This window comes from Oryctolagus cuniculus, chromosome 9, assembly GCF_964237555.1.
Source record: "Oryctolagus cuniculus chromosome 9, mOryCun1.1, whole genome shotgun sequence".
Classification (NCBI taxonomy): Eukaryota; Metazoa; Chordata; class Mammalia; order Lagomorpha; family Leporidae; genus Oryctolagus; species Oryctolagus cuniculus.
In genome coordinates, this window is record NC_091440.1 from 96,333,388 (window position 1) to 96,353,950 (window position 20,563).

The 20,563-nt window shown below is 41.5% G+C and overlaps 1 protein-coding gene across 7 annotated transcripts in view; it reads right to left on the reverse strand.

The window, feature by feature from the left end:
- LOC100358094 (phospholipid-transporting ATPase IB) overlaps positions 1-20,563 on the reverse strand; it is a 167,132-nt gene that overhangs the window by 17,398 nt on the left and 129,171 nt on the right. For 6 of the 7 annotated variants that reach the window (XM_070049180.1, XM_070049181.1, XM_070049177.1 and 3 more), the window contains exons 31-33: positions 15,990-16,068; positions 4,729-4,790; positions 2,766-2,822 (exon numbers count right to left, since the gene is read on the reverse strand). In XM_070049180.1, the coding sequence (XP_069905281.1) occupies positions 2,766-2,822; positions 4,729-4,790; positions 15,990-16,068 (198 nt within the window). Of the gene's footprint in view, positions 1-2,765; positions 2,823-4,291; positions 4,489-4,728; positions 4,791-15,989; positions 16,069-20,563 lie in introns of those variants that run through there. The other variant, XM_070049184.1, reaches the window with a different exon arrangement.

The window sequence follows — 20,563 nt, forward strand, 5'->3', positions numbered from 1 at the left end:
TTAGGTACTGCTTGGCAGTGATTACGTCCTAGCAGCAAAAACAAGGAGGGAAAAACCGACCTGCTACTTCTCAAAGTATGTGTTGACATGCAGTCACCAATCATCTTCAAATGCAATTTTTCACTCTTTAAATAGACACCTGTTAGTCAAAGAGTTTCCTCTTTCTGGTTGGAGCAAATAGAGCTGGCCTCCTGGTGCGGATCATGCAGAAGATCATGGGAACAGCTGGGAGCTTTGAATTTTCGAAACACTGCAATGTGTTTTTATGTTCAGGTTTGCATTAGCTGCAAAATGCTGGGCAAGTCTCTCCAGGTGGGTGTTCACAGGGACAGTCCTCCAGGGGGCAGTGGCAAGCCACCGTGCGGCTCTGAGAGGCGTTTTGCTGCCTCCAGAGCTCATTCCTTGGGCCCAGGCCGGTGTAATCATTTGCTCTGGCCCTGCCATGGTGACCACAGGCAGGACTCGAAATTCAATATGTCTACAGCAGGCTCCTTTTGAAATTGCTCGTTTTGTGTGGCCTGAGAATGATGTTATGAATGTGCACATGGCCCTGGGCACAGAAGGGTTTCCCCAGCCCTGAGACTGACCTCTAGCATCCTGCACTTTCTGCAACCCCAGCCCCACAAGAAGCAGAAGCCGAGACCAGTCCCCTCACAAGTGCTCCCTCCCAGACTCCTTCTGGAGACAGAAGCCTGGGAGATGGGGGGTGGGGCTGAAGAGAGACCTCTACTTGTTGCTAAGTCTACTCTGGACTTGAAAAAATTAACAAGTGAGATTCACTACGTGTGGGTGTGAGTGTTCCTGCATCTAGGCAATACTCTCCCTGGAGCAAATTTAGCAACAATTAAAAGCAGAAACCGAATATTTTCGACATTTCTGTTTCATCTATGTGGTATGATGCCACACTTAAAACTAGTAGGCCTTATGAATTGCTCACGTAATATTTTTGTTCAGAAATGGTCAGTACAGTTTGGAAGATAGCACCAGTCAAAAACTCTAAACAGTAACATCAGAGAAAAAATATGTGATAATTTACATTCATCTTGGTTCTTTAAAGGTGATAGGCTAATAAAAATTCACTTTCTCTTATTAACTTTTTGAGTGGAACTTCTAAAAACAGCTCATTCATAACGGTACCTATGTATATATATTTATTACTTAATTTATTGATAAATTCATAAAAATAAAATTCTGCTTAACTCATTAGAGGTTCCACTTTTAATAATAACCTATGGAGATTATTTATGTCTTTAAGTACACAAGTGTATGTATGAGGGTACTTCAAAATGTCCATGGAAAAATGGAATTAAAAATTAGGCTATTTTGGTGCAAAGCTATTTTGAAACCCATAATAGTCTTTTATTCATATTCATTTTCCATGAGCTTTTAAAAGACCCCCATCCTATGCATGCACTTCAAAAAGTTTTGCATCAGAATAAACTTATCAGGGCACTGTGGGCAGTGAGTTAAGCATTCACTTGGGATTCCAGCACCCCATATCAGAGTCCCTGGTTTGCATCTCAGCTACTCTGCTTCCCATGCAGCTTCCTGAAAATGTGATAGCTCAAGTCCTTGAGCCCCTGTCACCCACATGGGAGACCCAGTCTCAGTTCTAGGTTCCTGGGTTTGACATGGCTCAAACCTGGCTGTTGCCAGCATCTGGGGGAGTGAACCTGTAGATGGAAGATCTCTCTTCTTTTCTCCGTCTCTCTCTCTCTCTCTCTCCTTCTCATTCTACCTTTCAAATAAATGAATAAACATTTAAAAATGAATTTATCATTTAATTCTATTTTCCAAGAACTTTTTAAGTATCCTCTTGTACATTCATAATAAAATTGGTGACATATTGTTTATAATAATAAATGTTAAGACAATTATTCTATTAAAATAATGTTAAGTATTCATGTGATGAAATACGATACAGACATTAAGTGAGCATAAAAATGAAAGATTTTAGAAGACTGCTAAAGGCTTATTACTAAGCAAAAAAAGTGTTACATAATATTAGGTAACTTGTGATTCTATTTTTAAGAAAAAAATCTAAAGAAAGACTGAAAGAATATAAATCAAAATGTTAATATCATTTGCATTTAACTGTATTGAGAATATATATTTCCTTCTTTTTCTGAATTAGCTAAAGTTTCTATTATAATTCTGAATTTGGATACTAGTAGCAAATGAAGGGTCTCAATTAACGGCATGATAACTTGAATTAATTTCAAGTTAAAGGCAGGAAAAAATCAACAGCCTAAAGACATTAGATGGATAATTTTGCCTTCACCCAGTTTAAATCATCACCTGAGTATGCAACACAAGAGAAAGTAAAATGGAGACCAGGAAAGAAAGTTTATTTTTTCTGAAGTTTAAAAGTAAATCTGAGCCGGCGCCGCGGCTCACTAGGCTAATCCTCCGCCTAGTGGCGCCGGCACACCGGGTTCTAGTCCTGGTCGGGGCGCCGGATTCTGTCCCGGTTGCCCCTCTTCCAGGCCATCTCTCTGCTGTGGCCAGGGAGTGCAGTGGAGGATGGCCCAAGTGCTTGGGCCCTGCACCCACATGGGAGACCAGGATAAGCACCTGGTTCCTGGCTTCGGATCAGCGTGGTGCACTGGCCACAGCGTACCAGCCGCAGCGGCCATTGGAGGGTGAACCAACGGTAAAAGAAGACCTTTCTCTCTCTGTCTCTCTCTCACTGTCCACTTTGCCTGTAAAAAAAAAAAAAAAAAAAAAAAAAGTAAATCTGAGAAGAAATCCTAAAGAATACTCACTTTGTTCCAAGACATTGTCTCCAACCCAGCTTTCAGACAAACGGTAACCACTACATACTGTGGGAGGTGACAGGGGAGGGAGAAAGAGATGGGAAAACGCATGACAAATTTCTGTCAGAATCCACCGCTCCCCAGTGCTTTCCTGACCCCCCCACCCCTGGTACCGTCACTGACCTCTCTGCCAACGTGCTGACCCCAGAGAGCTTAGTGCCCATACCAGGCTGAACCTGCCGACTCTTGCTGTATTTCTCCAGCAGCACCAACGTTGAGGTGTCTTTGTAAAAAGCATTTTGCTAATTTCCTTTTCTTCTACAGCTGCTGTGGTGAATTATTTTGCTATAATTTTTATTGTTGGATTTACCATTTTGGTTATATATATTTTTTAGCCTTGGGAGATTGAGAGTCCATGACATCAGTTTACTCTGGCATCTTAATGAGGTCTCTCTTTGTATGTGTGTATGCACTCATATAAATACGCTGAGAAACTCTGTAACCTATGACTAAAACCAATGCTCATGCATCAGTTCTGACATTCACATTCTCTATAAGTAACATGGAAGAATTTGACTCTATCTAAAGATCCTACTGTTATCTCTGTAGAATGTAATTTTTGGGAGGACTTGCTTGGGTTTACTGACATCTGTTTAACACTCAACAGAGTGTTTTACACGACAGGTCTCAAGAAATGTTGGTTAGTGAAGGAAACAAAGAAACAAAATCTTGCTTGATTTTATTGATTTTTTCCTAGAGCTGAGAAAAGGATAAGGCCTGAAGCAGCGGGATTTGAAAAGAAGGAACCTTGTTCTATGCACATTTCCCACTAAGAGAGAAAACACTATCTAGTCATATTTGATATTAAAAAATGTGTAATATAGACCTAAAATCACAACTAATAATATAAATAAGACAACCAGTGAAAGTGAAAGGAGGCAATATCCTAATAAGTTATTTCTTACACAGGGGAAAACATGGAGCAAATGGTTTATAATATGTTGTTAAATGAAAAAATAAATAACGCAAAATGCAGAGGAATGTTTTTACTTACATGCAGATGGGATAACACAACGTTGAATATGCATTTATGTTTAAAATTATGGATAAGAAACTGATAGCAGTAACTGCAGACACAAGACTTAGAAGTCATAAATAAAATATTAATAAACTTAATTTCATAAAGTTTATATGCAGAATATATATTGGCAAGTGCTAATGTGAAACTGGGTAAGTATTTTCGAAAGAAGTATGAGAAAACAATCAACATCTTTAGTATGTAATTACTTATAATTAATAAGACAATGATCGACAACCCAATAGAGTAATTAGTAAAGACAGACACAGAAAGTGAAAATTCTGTGATTGCTCTATTTCATTTTATGCAAATGTTTATTCTCAAAGTAAAACCTGCAATAGGGTATCATTCCATCCACTGGATCCAAATACAGTAATATCACTTCCTATGGGGTCTTAAGGAATCCAGCATTCTTATTGCTAAATTTGTGCAGCCTCTTTGGAGGAATATTTTATAATGTCTTTCAAAATTCACAATACCCTCGGATCCAGCTTTTGCACTTGTGGAAATACATCCTTAAGATTCACTTGGTCATGGACATCAGGAAGAGCCTTTGCAGCACTGTTCAGACAGTCAAAGGATCAAGGTCAACTTCAACGTCCTTTCCCAGGAGACTGGCTGACTAGGCAATGGTATGTTGTTCACACGAGCATCCTTGAAAGGATGAGGTAGATATTTAAGGGCTGATTTGAAACCATCAATAAGTTTCATTATATAGTGAAAAATTAAGATGCATAAGAACATCTTGTATCACAAAAAGGGGGTGGGGTTGGTAGCTTGCTATTGGCAAAGGTTTTGGAGTGTGAAGGAGACTTCCACTGTCTTAGAATGTTTGACTTAATTTCTTCAATTAGAAACTAGAAAAAGTGATTTCATGTACATGGGTGATCTTACCGTATAAATAAAATTTCCAAGAAACAAATAGTCTGTAGTGTAGCCATGTTGTAAGACTATATCTGAAAAGAGAAAAGTTTTTTTTTTTTAATCTTCACAGAGTCTGAAACACAGAGGTTGAATTTATTCTACTACATAAATTTATTTTTACTGGCACCAAAGATGTACAATTATCAGTCATATTTCTAACTTGCCATCAGTGACAACAATGCTTCCTTTGCCTGTCATGATCATGGCACTTTCTTTCACCTCTTACTCTCTCCAAAAATACATTATCAAATGGTTAAATAAGTCACAGGAGTACATGAATGTGATTAGTAATCCAAGTTTCACATATATCAAAACCATTTGGAAGAACATAAAATTCAAAACCCAACCTGTCCAATGAGTGATGTTAGTTAATAGGAGTTTTAACAATTTTGTCATTATAGTTCCATGCTATTCCTTTTCTAAGATTGCTAAAACTATAATTACTAAAATAATAATTTGAAATCACGGTGAAAATTTTAATTTCCTCCAGCTATTGCTAAATCTTCCACAAAATGTATGATTTTCATCCTATATGAAATGTCAGTATTATCCTAAGATGAGAGTGATTTCTTTTTTTTTTTTTTTTTTTTTGACAGGCAGAGATAGACAGTGAGAGAGAGAGAGACAGAGAAAAAGGTCTTCCTTCTGTTGGTTCACCCCCCAAATGGCCGCTACAGCCGGCGGGCTGCACCAATCTGAAGCCAGGAGCCAGGTGCTTCCTCCTGGTCTCCCATGTGGGTACAGGGCCCAAGGACTTGGGCCATCCTCCACTGCCTTTCTGGGTCACAGCAGAGAGCTGGACTGGAAGAGGAGCAACCGGGATAGAACCGGCTCCCCAACCAGGACTAGAACCCGGAGTATCAGCGCCACAGGTGGAGGATTAGCCTGGTGAGCTGCCATGGGTGATTTCTAAGACCATTTTTATATTTAAAATTTTTTCAGTTATATTTTGGTGGTTTCTGATCCTGGTAGGTATGAAAATTTTGGAGTGAAAATTCCTGGCCCTAATACCATTCAGATGTTATACATATGCATCTGAAGATTATTTATTCTGTTTTCCCCTGAGTTCAAACCCATTAAAATATTCAAGGCCAAATCCTATCCTAAGACCATATACAATGGATTGTTTGGGGCATTTGACTGATAGAAACTTAGATAAATACATGGGTCAGGTTAGACAAGCTAGGAAAGTGAAAACCATGGTTCTGGGGTGGGTGCTGACCTAGACTTAGAGTTTTACTGGGAGTAGGAAGATAGTATAGATGAGAAGAACACTACCGTTGACTGGAGGAAATAAAACCACTGTGCAGGAAAGCAATATTGACTCCTACTGTTCAGATACATGTTTGCCATGGACAGGGAGAAATTACCAAGTACAGCGGGGTTGGAGGGAAGCGTCCAGTGAACACTATGGAATGAGACAGAAATTCCTTGCTTCCTGGATTTTATACGAAACAACGCCAACTGAGAAACCTCCACGAAATCGACGTCAGGACTCCAGGAGACAAAAAGCCCCACAAAGTCAGAGGCTAATGAGGGCGTCAGGCAGCTGAGCTGAGCCCAGGAGCTGCGTTTGGTGACTGGCGGTAAAGACTCTGATGGAAGCACCAAGTGTGCCTACAGCAGCAGAGCTCGGGAGACATTCCCCAAAATACACGCCTGTAGGCATCTGGCCTAGCACCAAGATGCCAGCGTGCCGAAAGAGAGAGCCTGGGTTCAAGTCCCAGCTGTGCTTCTGATTCTGGCTTCCAGCAGATCCCGGGAGGGAGCAGTGATGGTGTAAGGAGTCGGGTGCCTGCCAGCCACATGGGAGACCTGGATTGCGTTCCTGGATCCCAGCTTTGTTTGGCCTAGCTCTCACTGCTGCAGACACTTGGGAAATGAAGCAGTGAATGAGAGCTAGTGCTTCCCTTACTCCTCCAGCAAATTTGTTTTTTAAAGTACACTACTTGTGGGGCCGGCGCCATGGCTCACTTGGCTACTCCTCTGCCTGCAGCACCGGCATCCCATATGGGCACTGGGTTCTAGTCCCAGCTTCCTCTTCCAGTCCAGCTCTCTGCTGTGGCCCAGGAAAGCAGTGAAGAATGGCCCAGGTGATTGGGCACCTGCACCCACGTGGGAGACCAGGAGGAAACACCTGGCTTCATGGGGGGTGAACAACAGAAGGAAGACCGTTCTCTCTGTCTCTCTCTCTCACTGTCTAATTCTACCTGTCAAATAAGTAAGAAAAAAAAAAGTACACTACTTACAAGAACTGTTTTCAAATACCTGGGACAGAAAATTCTAATTCCATGAACAGTAACATAAAGAAACAAGCATTTTGCCTGTAATAATAATCCATAAGGGGGCTGGCCCTGTGTTGTAGCAGGTAAAAGTCATAGACTGCAGTGCTGGCTTCCCATATGGAATCTGGTTCAAGACCTGGCTGCTCAGCCTCCGATCCAGCTCTCTGCTGTGGTCTGGGAAAGCAGTGGAAGATGGCCCAAGTGCTGGGGCCCATGCACGCACATGGGAGACCTGGAAGAAGCTCCTGGCTCCCGGATTTCAGATCAGCCCAGCTCCAGCAGTTGAGGGCATTTGGGGAGTGAACCAGTGGATGGAAGATCTCTGTCTCTCTTTCTCTGTACCTCTGTCTCTGCCTCTCTGTAACTCTATTGTGGGGAGCAGCTCAGACTAGACTGTTACTGGAATTAAGACTTATTCTATGCACCTGCTCTCCCACAATATGGTGCTGGGAGAGAAGAAAACAGCTTCTACACAGCTGCCTCCAGTTCAACCAATAAACTGTAGGACTTGCTCCTGATTGGAGAGCAGCGTACTCGGCGTGTGGGCAGCCGAGCTGGGATTGGCGGAGGAGGACTATAAAGGAGGAGAGAGACGGCATGCACCAGGAACATCTAAGGGGAACATCTAAGAGGAACACCTGTGCAGCCTCCGAGAGAGCCGGCCGGCGGTGTGCCACTCCCCTGCGGAAGTGGGGAATGTGGCCAGGGGGAACTGCCCTTCCACGGAGGTGGAAGGGATAGTAGCCAACCCGGGAAGAACCAGCAGCAAACCCGGGGAGGGCCGAGCAGACGAAAGAACAGCGCAGGGTCCTGTGTTGCTCCTCCACGAAGAGGGGGAGTGACATAGTGGTGCCGTGACTCGGATAGGAAACTTAGGAGGGAAGAAACGGGAAGAAGTGGGAAAATACCGGAGAGAGAGACTAGCAAAGAGCCTAGGTGCCGGAAGAAGCTATTGAAAGCCTAGGCATAGACTCGGATATGGACTGTGGGAAAGAAGTTAGGATTGAAAGCGAAAGTGAAAGCTTTCATAGACTCGGATGCGGACTATGGCGGGGAAGCTAGGAGATTGAAAGCGAAAGTGAAACCTGGAGGAGGCTTGGACTCGGATATGGACTGTGGGAAAGAAGTTAGGATTTAAAGTGAAAGCAAGAAGAAACTTAGACTTAGATACGGACTGCAGGTTGAAAGTGAAAGTGAAACCTATAAGAAACTTAGACTTGGATACGGACTGTGGGGAGAAGCCAGGAGAAATGAGAGGAATATTGTTGGAAGAAAACTTAAGGAAACATACCGGGTAGAGAAAAATGTTAGGGAGGATGAAGCCGCGAGTGCAGGCCAAGGCGGAGACATAAGCCACCTTGGAATTCAAGTCACCCCGGGGAGCAAGAGGCGAAGATCTGGAACCAGAAGCAGAGACGTGGGCCGCCAGGTTGGAATTCGCCAGGTTAGTCCGGGGAACTTGGACTGAATGCCGGTGGTGGCGGAAACATTCGCGGAAGCCGCCGCGTGCAGAGAGAGCACGGGGCGTGAATAGATAGGGAACGCAGGGCTGGCGCGAGGCCGTGGTGCGGGCGCGAAGTGCGTGGAGACCGCGGAGTGTGCGCGCGAAGCCGAGCCACGCAGATGAGAGAAGCGCGGGCTGAAGTGGCGCAAAGCCGGGAAGCCGCCGCGGGGCAGGCGCCAGCGGGGTGAGGCGCCGGGAAGCCGCGCAGAGCCGTGAAGCCGCCGCGGGGCGGGCGCCGGCGGGGCGAGGCGCCGGGAAGCCTTCGCAGAGCCGTGAAGCTGCCGCGGGGCGAGGTGCCGAGAAGCAGCCTCGGGCGGGCGCCGGGAAGCCGCAGGGATAAGAGAAACAGAAGTTTAGAAGTAAAGTGAGAGAAATAGGAATGCTGGAAGATAGAAGTAAAATGGGAGAAATAGGAATGCCCGGAGATAGAGAAATAGAGAAATAGAAAGGCCTCCCTACAACACTGCAATGTGAGAGCTTGGATTCGGTCTGCCTGATTAAGTGAGGCGATGAGCACGATGAGCACCTGCGGCAGCTAGCAGCTTATGCGCCGCAGGTCACCGAAGACAGGCACGAATTAACATCAGTAAAGGTCTCCCCCACAATACGGCAATGAGAAGGCTTGGATTCGGTCTGCCTGATTAGTAAGGCGGTAAGCACCAGCAGGTGGCTCGACCAGAGTATGAGCCGCAGGTCACCGAAGACAGGCACGCATCAGCGCCTAAAAACCTCCTCACAGCATGGCGAAGAGAGGACCCGGATTCGGTTTGCCTGATTGATAGGACTTGTAAGAACCTGTGGCAACTCTAGCAAGTAGAGCAGAGTGTGTGCCGCGGGACACCGAAGACAGGCGTGTATCAACGCCAAAAAAATAAAAAGAAAGGGGGATCTGTGGGGAGCAGCTCAGACTAGACTGTTACTGGAATTAAGACTTATTCTATGCACCTGCTCTCCCACAATATGGTGCTGGGAGAGAAGAAAACAGCTTCTACACAGCTGCCTCCAGTTCAACCAATAAACTGTAGGACTTGCTCCTGATTGGAGAGCAGCGTACTCGGCGTGTGGGCAGCCGAGCTGGGATTGGCGGAGGAGGACTATAAAGGAGGAGAGAGACGGCATGCACCAGGAACATCTAAGGGGAACATCTAAGAGGAACACCTGTGCAGCCTCCGAGAGAGCCGGCCGGCGGTGTGCCACTCCCCTGCGGAAGTGGGGAATGTGGCCAGGGGGAACTGCCCTTCCACGGAGGTGGAAGGGATAGTAGCCAACCCGGGAAGAACCAGCAGCAAACCCGGGGAGGGCCGAGCAGACGAAAGAACAGCGCAGGGTCCTGTGTCGTTCCTCCACGAAGACGGGGAGCGACACTCTATCTTTCAAATGAATAAATAAATCTTCAAAATAAAAATAAATAAACTGTTAGGAAAAAGAAGAATGTTGTGTTTCATGATTTTGTGTGGTAATTATTCATTGTACTATCAATTTTGGTCATTTATATAAAATATATTTTTAAATGGTTTAAAAGTAAATGAGTGCAAAAGTACAGCAAAATTCATCACATGAGGAATACTCACCAGGGAATTTTGCAACAAAACCCAGTGTAATCAACCAACAAAGAAATCATCAGAGAAGCCACAGTAATATGGCAGGCTGTGAGTGTTTGATACATTGAACTGTAGAGTTAAGATTAAGCAGGCTGGGGCCTGTGTTATGGTGCAACGAGTTAAGCCGTTGCCTGCTTCTGACTCAGCTCCCTGCTAATGCACCTGAGAAAGCAGCAGAAGATGGTTCAAGTGCTTACGCCCTGCCACCCACATGGGAGACCTCGATGGGTTTCCTGGCTCCTGGCTCTGGCCTGGCCCTGCCCTGGCTGTTGTGGCTATTTGGAACCTGTGAATGGAAGCCCTCTCACTCTGTCTCTCCCCCCGCCTCTCTGTTGCTCTTTCTTTAAATAAATAAATAAATAAAGCTTTAAAAAATTTTATAAAAGACAAAGCAGGCAAAAGCAATTGTGATGGAAGGATGATCAATGTGACTGTAATTTCTGCATGTCCACATAGTGTGGAAATCATTCCATTTACATAGTATGCAAGGTGCAGGTGAGGCAGATGGGAAGTAAAGGACATCTACAGATTGTCTCATCAATACTAACTGCAAGTCCCTGGAAAACATTCAAAGCTAGCAAATCAAGTAATAGAATTATATTTCACAGTATGAAGGCATACCGTATACAAGATAAGGGGATGCTGGGGAAAAGGGAAAATAAAAAGAAGGAAGAGAAATAGGATAATTCTGCCATTCTTCACAAAGGAAACAAATGGATTTTTCTACAGAAATAGAATATTGCTTATATATACTTATAATAAAAAATGACCATAAGAACAAAAATTCAAACCTTCCTGAGTATCATAAGGTCACACAAACAGAACAAAGAAGACCAACCCAGAATTAAAGATTAGAAAAACATATTAAAACAGGAATGCAAGCAGTGGGAATTCTGTGGGAGGAGGAGACACAGTGGATCTGCGTGGAAGGCGCCCATGTGGGTGCTGGCACTGCAGGCAGTGGATCTACCCGCTATGCCACAGTGCCGGCCCCATGCAGACTCTTTTCCAAAGCAGCTGTACTGTGCTGCATTCTGGTCAGCAGTACGTGAAGGTTCCAATCTCTCCACAACCTTGTCAACACTTCTTGAATCTGCTATTTAATTATAGTTATCCTAATTGCTATGAAGTGGTATCTCATTGTGGGTTTAATTTATATTGCTTTAAGGATCAATGATGTTTAATATTTTTTCATGTTTTTATTGGTTATTTGTTCTTTGGAGAAATGTCCATTTAAATCCTTTGCCTATTTAAAACATTGTGTCATTTGCCTTTTTATGGTTGACTTAAGTATTCTCTACATATTCTGGATACAAGTCTCTTGCTGCATAATTCACAAATGCTTTATTCCATTCTGGGGAAGCAAAATTCTAAACTCTTCAGGAACCACCAAACTGTTTTCCATAAGGGCTGTACTAATTCACATTTCCATCAACGGTGTGTAAGGTTCCTTCTTCATATCCTCACCAACACTTATCTATTATAAAAGCCATTCTAACAGGTTTGAGATGAAATCTCATTGTGATGATTAGTGATTATATTTTCACATACCTGTTAACTGCTTGTATGTATTCTTTTGAGAAATATCTGTTCACTTCCTAGCCTACTCTAATTTGGGTATCAGCTGTCTTATGATTAAGCTGTTTGAATTCTTTATATACTTTGGATGTTAATCCTTTACCAGACGATAGTGTTACAGAAGCTTTTCAGTTTCATGTAATCCCATTTGTCTGTTTTGCTTTTGTTACCTGTACTTTGGGGTTCATATTCAAGAAACCACTGCACAGACCAGTGTCATGGAACTTTTGCCTTGTTTCCTTTCTTCTAAGTGATTTTATAGTTTCAGGTATTGCATGTAAGTCCTTAATGCATTTTGACTTGATTTTTATCTAAGGTATGAGATAAGGGTCTAATTTCACTCTTGTACATGTGGATAACCACTCATGTCAATAACATTTATCAAAGAACTGTGCTTTCCTCATTGTGTATTCTTGGTAACTTTGTTAAAAATCAATTGATGTATACGTGGCTTAATTTCTGGGCTCTCTATTCGGTCCCATTGGCCTATGTGCCTCTTCAGGCCAGAACCACGCTGTTTTGATCACATAGCCTTGCTGTATACTATAGTATAACCCAGGTAGTATTATGCCCAGGCTTCTTCTTCTTTTTTTTTTCCCTCCACAATGCTCACATTGCTTTGGTCTTTTGTGGTTAAATACAAATTTTAGGGTTGATTTTTTTCTTTCTGTGGAAACTTTAATTGGAATTTGCATAGCAACTACATTAAATCTGTAGATCATTTTGAATAGTATGGACATTTTAACTATCAATTCTTCCAATCCATGGATGCGTCATATCTTTCCATTTACTTGTTTCCTTCGAAATTTTATCTTTTCTTTTTCTAAAGATTTATTAATTTATTTGAAAGATAGAGTTATAGAGAGAGAGAAAGAGAGAGAGAAAACTTCCATCCAATGGTTCACTCCCCAGATGGATGCAGCAGCTAAGGCTAAGCCAGACAGAAGCCAGGAGCCAGGAACCAGGAACTTCTTCCAAGTATCCCAAGCAGATACAGCGACCCGGGTCTGGAACCTGGTGTGCCAGCGCCGCCGGCGGAGGATTAGCCTAGTAAGTCATGGTGCCAGCCTCCAGCTGAATTTTAGAAATAGCTTGTCCATTTTTTCAGCAAAGTCAGCCAGAAATATTGCCATCTTAACTATGTTAAGTCTTCTAGCCCATAAATGTGGATTTCTTTACATTGATTTTAAACTTTCTTTTACTTCTTAAACAATATTTTGTATGGTCTTCACAGTATAAATTTGTCTTTCGTTTGTTAAACCTATTGTTAAGTATTTTATTTAAAAAAAATTCTAGATTTATTTATTATTTGAAAGGCAGAGTTACAGAGAGGCAGAGGCAGAGGCAGAGAGAGAGAGAGAGAGAGATCTTCCATCTGCTGATTCACTCCCCAAATGGCTGCAATGGCCAGAGTTGGGCCAATCTAAGGCCAGGAGCCAGGAGCTTCTTCTGGGTCTCCCATGTGGGTATAAGGGCCCAAAGACTTGAGCCATCATCCATTGCCTTTCCCAGGACATAGCAGAGAGCTGGATCAGAAGTGGAGCAGATGGGACTCAAACCAGCACCCATAGAGGATGCTGTTACTGTAGGCGACAGTTTTACTGGCAACGCCACAGCACCAGCCTCTGTTAAGTATTTTATTCATGCTGATACACTGTAAATCTGATTGCTTTCTTAATTTCATTTTTAGTTCACTTTTCCTTATTGTGGAGAAGTAAAATTGATTTTTGTATATGGCTCTTATTTCCTGAAAGGCTGCTTAACTTGTTTATGCATTCTAATGTTGTTTTAGTATTTTTGAGACCAGCCTTTTGGGGTTTGCTGTTACCTCAGAAGAGCTCTAGTGAGCTCTCTCTTTCCCTGAACCTGTCTTTTTGGAGTTATTGTGAATGGGACTGATCTTAAAAGTTCTTTTTCAGCCATGACACTGTTTGTGTATGCAGAGGCTATTGATTTTTCTGTGTTGATTTTATATCCTACCACATTACCAAACTCTTTTATGAATTCCAATAGTCTCTCAGTGGAGTCTTTTGGATCCCCTATATATAGAATCATGTCATCTGCAAATAGGGATAGTTGGACTTCCTCCTTTTCAAATTTATCCCTTTGATTTCTTTTTCTTGACTAATGGATCTGGCTAAAACTTCCAGAACTATATTAAATAGCAATGGTGAGAGTGGACATCCTTGTCTGGTTCCAGATCCTAGTGGAAATGCTTCCAGCTTTTCCCAATCAATAGGATTTTGGCTGTGGGTTTGTCATAAATTGCCTTGATTGTGTTGAGGAATGTTCCTTCTATACCCAATTTGCTTTAAGGTTTTCATCATGAAGGATGTTGTATTTTCTCAAATACTTTCTCCTTATCTATTGAGATAACCATATGGTTTTTGTTCTTAGTTTGTTAATGTGGTGTATCCCATTGATTGATTTGCAATGTTGAACCATCCCTGAATATCAGGGATAAATGCCATCTACTTGGTCTGGGTGAATGATCTTTCTGATGCATTGTTAGATTCGATTAGCTAGTATTTTGTTGAGGGTTTTGTTTCAGGATTTTATTTTTTAGAATTTAAATATATCCAACGTAAAGTATATAGTTGCTAGAAATGCCTAATAAAATACCTAATAAAAATGCCTAATAATTAAACTGGCCAGTGCTGCGGCTCATTTGGCACTGCGGCACTGGCACCCTGGGTTCTAGTCCCGGTTGGGGCGCTGGATTCTGTCCCAGTTGCTCTTCTTCCAGTCCAGCTCTCTGCTGTGGCCTGGGAGTGCAGTGGATGATAGCCCAAGTCTTTGGGCCCTGCACCCGCATGGGAGACCAGGAGGAAGCAACTGGCTCCTGGCTTCAGATCGGTGCAGTGCGCCAGCTGTAGCGGCCATTTGGGGGGTGAACCAAGGGAAAAGGAAGACCTTTCTCTCTCTCTCTCTCTCTCTCTCTCTCTCTCTGTCTAACTCTGCCTGTCAATATATATATATATAATTAAATTTCACATCTTATAATATGACATATAAACCCGACCTTTCTCTCTCTCTCTCTCTAACTCTGCCTGTCAATATATATATATAATTAAATTTCATATCTTATAATATGACATATAAACCCATTGTATATAAATGGTATCTTTATAAATATATCTCCTAGTTTTGGATGTATTAGACCCAAATGAATTTAGAAGAAAATTTTGCACATAATAGTATTGGGAATATCATATGTCATGAAAAGAAGACTTGTTTGAATAATCAAGTGTAAGTTTAAATTTTTATATGATCTTGTTAGAATCATGTTACAGTCTAAATTGAACTATGACATTTTAGAAGTGAAAATGACATGGGGCCCAGAATAGGCAGGGAGATAGGGAAAAATGAGCTGGAAGAAATTCTCACAATTTCTGTCTCACAGACATACACTTTGACTCCACTCCCATATATGCCGATCCAGTGTACCCACTTTCCCATGATGGACCTGGTTCTGAGACTGGGAAGTAGATGCTGTGTTGAACATATGTAAGCTGAGCTCCATGGGGAAATGCCATGAAGCTCCCAGAAAACCTCATGCACACTAAGCCCTGACCAAACTCCACCCCATCTGCATGTTCATTAGGGCTTTAACCCTCACCCCATAGAAGGGATGACTGGACGTGGGAGTGGAATGGCTCTTTTCTTGCCTTCTGCCATACTCTTCCTTTGTGGCCATCTTGTAGTGAGTATCTTTCCTCGTGGGGTTGTCTACTCTCATGCCTGAATGTATACTCACTCTCCCACTTTAAATAAATTATGCTTTCATTCATGTACCTTATTTTGTTTCTACATTGAATTATTATCTCACATGGGAGCAAGGACTTGGAATAAAGACTGGGAAACATATTCCTACAACAAATACAGGAAATCAAGTAGGCTTAAAAACAAACTCACTAATTAAGAGGCATCTATGATCATAAATGTTTATCAGAACTACTGTGCTTTGCATTAGACCACCTGACTCGGGTATTTATTAAAAATTAACACCAAAAGTATTGGTTCTCACTTTATACATGTCAGAGGCAAAGAGAACGGGTCCTAAAGATCACCCATTAACTGTTCAAAGTGCAGGCTGGTAACCAGAGGAATGTCCAATATCAGAATTAGGTGAATATTTTATATTTTGCTAAATTTTATCTCTGTGACCTCCAGTTCTTTCTGTGGGCACACAGAGACTCAAACATTAATTCTGGTGAGAGTAACATAGTCTTTGCTGAATATCTGAAAAAGTGAAGGCATTACCATGCTTCAGCATTTTTGCAGGAAACCAGAAGAGAATGAAGGAGTGGACCAAAGCATTCATACACTGGATCCAAAACACCTAAAAGACGACAAAGGAAGAAAGTCAAGATGATACCTTCATCAGAATATAAACATATGTGATATTGTGTGGTATATTTGCTGAAGAGGACAGTTACAAAGTTAAAATGTTTTTCTGGTGTTTGAAAATTTGTATTTCACTATTTTACTTTGAAAGGAATGACTGCAGGTGTCAGAGCTGTGGCATAGCAGGTAAAGCCACCTCTTGCGATGTTGTCATTCCATATGAGCACTTGTTTGAGTCCTGGCTTCTCCACTTCTGATCCAGCTCCCTGCTAATGCTCATGGGAAAGCAGCAGAGGACAGTCCAGGTACATGGGCCCCTGCATCCATGTGGGAATTCTGGCCTGTTGCAGCCATTTGGGGAGTGAATCAGCTGGAGGACATTCTCTGTCTCTCTCTCTGTAACTCTGCCTTTCATATAAGTGAATAAATCTTTAAAAAAAAGAAATGACTACAAAATTATAGGATAATATTATTTGATAGTTCATGAATTATATGCTAATATAATTTGAAATTATAGAATATCATTGGAATTATTTAATATTATAATATTATAAGACTATGTAACACTGTTTTTATTCTATTAAATATAAATGTATAGAGCTGAGGTGTATTTGTTATAAAAAATTATGAAGGATTAAATTATCCAGTGTAACAGAACAAGAAGTAATATTTTTTTAAAGATTTATCTATTTATGGAAAGGCAGAGTTACAGAGAGGCAGAGGCATAGAGAGAGAGAGAGATGTCTTCCATCTGCTGGTTTACTCCCCAAATGACTGCAATGGCCAGAGCTGTGCTGATCCAAAGTCAGGAGCCAGGAGCCAGAAGCCTCTTCTGGGTCTCCCACATGGGTGCGGGGGCCCAAAGACTTAGGCATCTTCTACTGCTTTCCCAGGCCAAAGCAGAGAGCTGGATCTGAAGTGGAGCAGCAGGGATTCAAAGGAGTACCCATATGGGATACTGGCACTGCAGGCAGTGACTTTACCTGCTACACACCACAGTGCCGGTTCCTGAAGAATTTGTAAAAGAAATAAATATTTTTCAATTTAGAAATTACAGAACTTTAAATGGAACTTTGTTCTGTACTTTGTATGATATAATTTCATCTTTTTTTAGTTTACATTTACACCTTGACTTTGCTCAATTTAATTTTCAATAATCCATGAACAATTTTCTGAAAGAAATTCTCAATTCTCAATAATATGAAGTCTCTGAGCTCAATCAAACAATAGTGCACATTAGTTAGATGATAAAAATAATGAAAGTAAAAGTTTTTATTCCTTCAGTTTTTTTATTTTATTTTATTATTATTATTTTTTTTTTGACAGGCAGAGTGGACAGTGAGAGAGAGAGACAGAGAGAAAGGTCTTCCTTTGCCGTTGGTTCACCCTCCAATGGCCGCCGTGGCTGGCGTGCTGCGGCCGGCGCACCGCGCTGATCCGATGGCAGGAGCCAGGAGCCAGGAGCCAGGTGCTTTTCCTGGTCTCCCATGGGGTGCAGGGCCCAAGCACCTGGACCATCCTCCACTGCACTCCCTGGCCACAGCAGAGAGCTGGCCTGGAAGAGGGGCAACCGGGACAGAATCCGGCGCCCTGACCGGGACTAGAACCCGGTGTGCCGGCGCCGCTAGGCGGAGGATTAGCCTACTGAGCCGCGGCGCCGGCCCCTTCAGTTTTAAATATACCATTTATTTTCAGGTTTCCCAGAAATATTCATTAATAAAGGACTAAAAAAGAGCGTGGAAAAATATAAGCGACATATCCACAATTTCCTGGAATCAGATAGTTTTAAGGAAAAAATGTAAGAAAAGAGTTTAGAAAAGAAAAAGCAAATGCCAGATTGGAAAACCTCAAGATTCATGGAACGCTCAATACAGTGACTGAAAAGGAGTGAAGAATAGTTCTCCCTGTACTGAACACTGCTCCTGTTCTAAGTGACAATTCTTAAGTCATACGAAAAAGATCAAAATGTTTCCAATGAACTTGCTGTGTTCTAGTATACAGAATACTAAAGGCAATACAAATGTACCCAGCACTTACCCAGGTAAAATTTAGGTATTAAGAATTCAATCCAGAATTACTGGGCAAGCAAAGAGGTAGGAAAACACTACCCAAAATAAGGAGGTAAATAAGTCAATGAAATCCACCCCAGAATCAACACAGATGTTGTAATTTTAAGACAGGGATAATGAAACAATTATAATAGCTGTATTTTATATGTTCAAAAGTTATGGCACTAAAGCAGACTTACATACTTTGTAAACAAACATGCAGGACTACATCCCATTGAAACTTTGTTTACAAAAACAAGCAGAGACTAGAATAGGCCCAGACATCCTCCTACTCACAAACCCACTGATACAAGAGGCTCAGCGAACCCCACCAGACCTACGAAGCACAAGAAACGTGAATAAGGCATCCCAATTGAAATTTTCACATCCAGTAATAGGAATAATTGCTTTAAGTGTTCAAAGTAGCCAGAGAGGTAAAAAAAAAAAAGACACATTACATACAGAGACATAAAGATGAGGATATCAGCAATTTCACATCAAAACAATGCAAACAAGAAGGTGATGGAAAATACTGAAAGAAACTATCAACTCATAATTTCATACCAAGCAAAAATAATTTTAAAAAATGAAAGTGAAAGATTTATTCATAGATAAAACAGTTGAAATAGTTCATTGCCAGCAGATTCATGCAAGGAATGTTTAAGGAAGTCCTTTAGAATGAAACAAATTAAGAAAGATAATAATGTGAATTTACACAAAAGATAGATCATTGAAAATAATTATAGGGGTAACAATAGTCTAAAAATAATTATTTACTATTATTTAGCTTAAAAATAATTGTTTAAACAAAATAAACCAATATAGTGAAGAGTTTCTAAAGTATATAGCATGAATATCCACAAGATTAGGCAAGTAATGGAAGTATACTAAATTAAATTTTATGTTATATGTAAAGTATTATATCACTTAAAGGTAGACTATAATAACCTAAAGACATACATGAATTCCAAAGCAAGTTCTAACATAAGAAAACTAAGAGTTATAGCTAATAAGCCAACAAAGAAGATAAATAGGAATTTATGAAAATGAATCAATCCAAATGAAGGAAGAGAAAGAAGGAAAAAATTATAGATAGGATAAATTGAAAATGCCAAGATGCTAAGTTTACATTTAGCCAAATCAGCAAGCACATCAAATGTGAATGCTTAAACATTCAGTTAAAAGGGACATATGGCCAGACTGGATAACAAAGCCAGAGTATGAACTGCCTACAAGAATCATTTAAATATTGGGATTCAAATGGGTAAAAAATAGAGGCAGCTAGAGTAATTACATGACTATAAAAGTAGATTGCAGTGCAATGGACACTTTCAGAAGTGGAAAAGGTCATTGATAAAGGGATCAATTAAGAGAACATAAAAATCCCAATATATAATACAATACAATAGGTGGATAGTAATATACCTAATAACAGGTTCAAAATACAGGAAGCAAAATAGGTAGAATTTCAATGGTAAATAAACCCACAATTGTGGTTGGAGATTTCAATGCCTCTTCATAACTGATAGAACAAGTAGAAATTTTGAACAACATTAATTACGAACTTCACCTTACACAGTTTTTGAAGTAAAGATGAACTGTCTCAAAGGCAAAGCATACTTTGAGCCACCATATAAGTCTTAATACACTCAAAAGACTTCTGCTTCTTCTAGGTGTCTATATTTCTTGAAAGCATCACAAATAATTGAGATGCATATTCAGAATTGACAAGGCAGTGTGTCATTGCTCTTACAGCCTATAAAAGTCTTTTTACTCTCCCTGACTTCCTGCCAGAGAATCACAAGTCCTGTGATCTCAGGAAGCAACTCTCCCAAGAGAATTACCTGGAGCAACGTCACATTTGAAGGCAGACTGAAGTTCCTCCTTGGTTCTATCCAGGACCACCCGACACACAGCATACCTCCTGAGGCAGCTCAGTGAGACCACACCTGACAGCTTCCTTCTCTTTCACAACACTTTTTTTTTCATTTCCCACATAAAATTATTTCTATTCCTTGAATTTCAATCTCTGCACAGGCTGCACTTCTTTTTTTTAAAGACTTATTTATTTATTTGAAAGACAGAATTACAGACAGGCAGAGGGAGAGAGGGAGAGAGAGAGAGAGGTCTTCCATCCGCTGGCTCACTCCCCAAATGGCCACAATGGCTGGAGCTGAGCCGATCCAAAGCCAGGACCCAGAAGCTTCTTCTAGGTCCCCCATGTGGGTGCAGGGTTCCAAGGACTCAGGCCATCTTCTACTGCTTCCCCAGGCCATACTAGAGAGACAGATTGAAAGTGGAGCAGCAGGGACTTGAACCAGTGCCCATATGGGATGCCAGCACTATAGGCGGCAGCTCTACCTGCTATGCCACAGCACCGACCCTCCTTTGGTTTTAAAATTATTTTCCTGGGTGTTGGGGATGTGAAGCAGCTTGTTAATC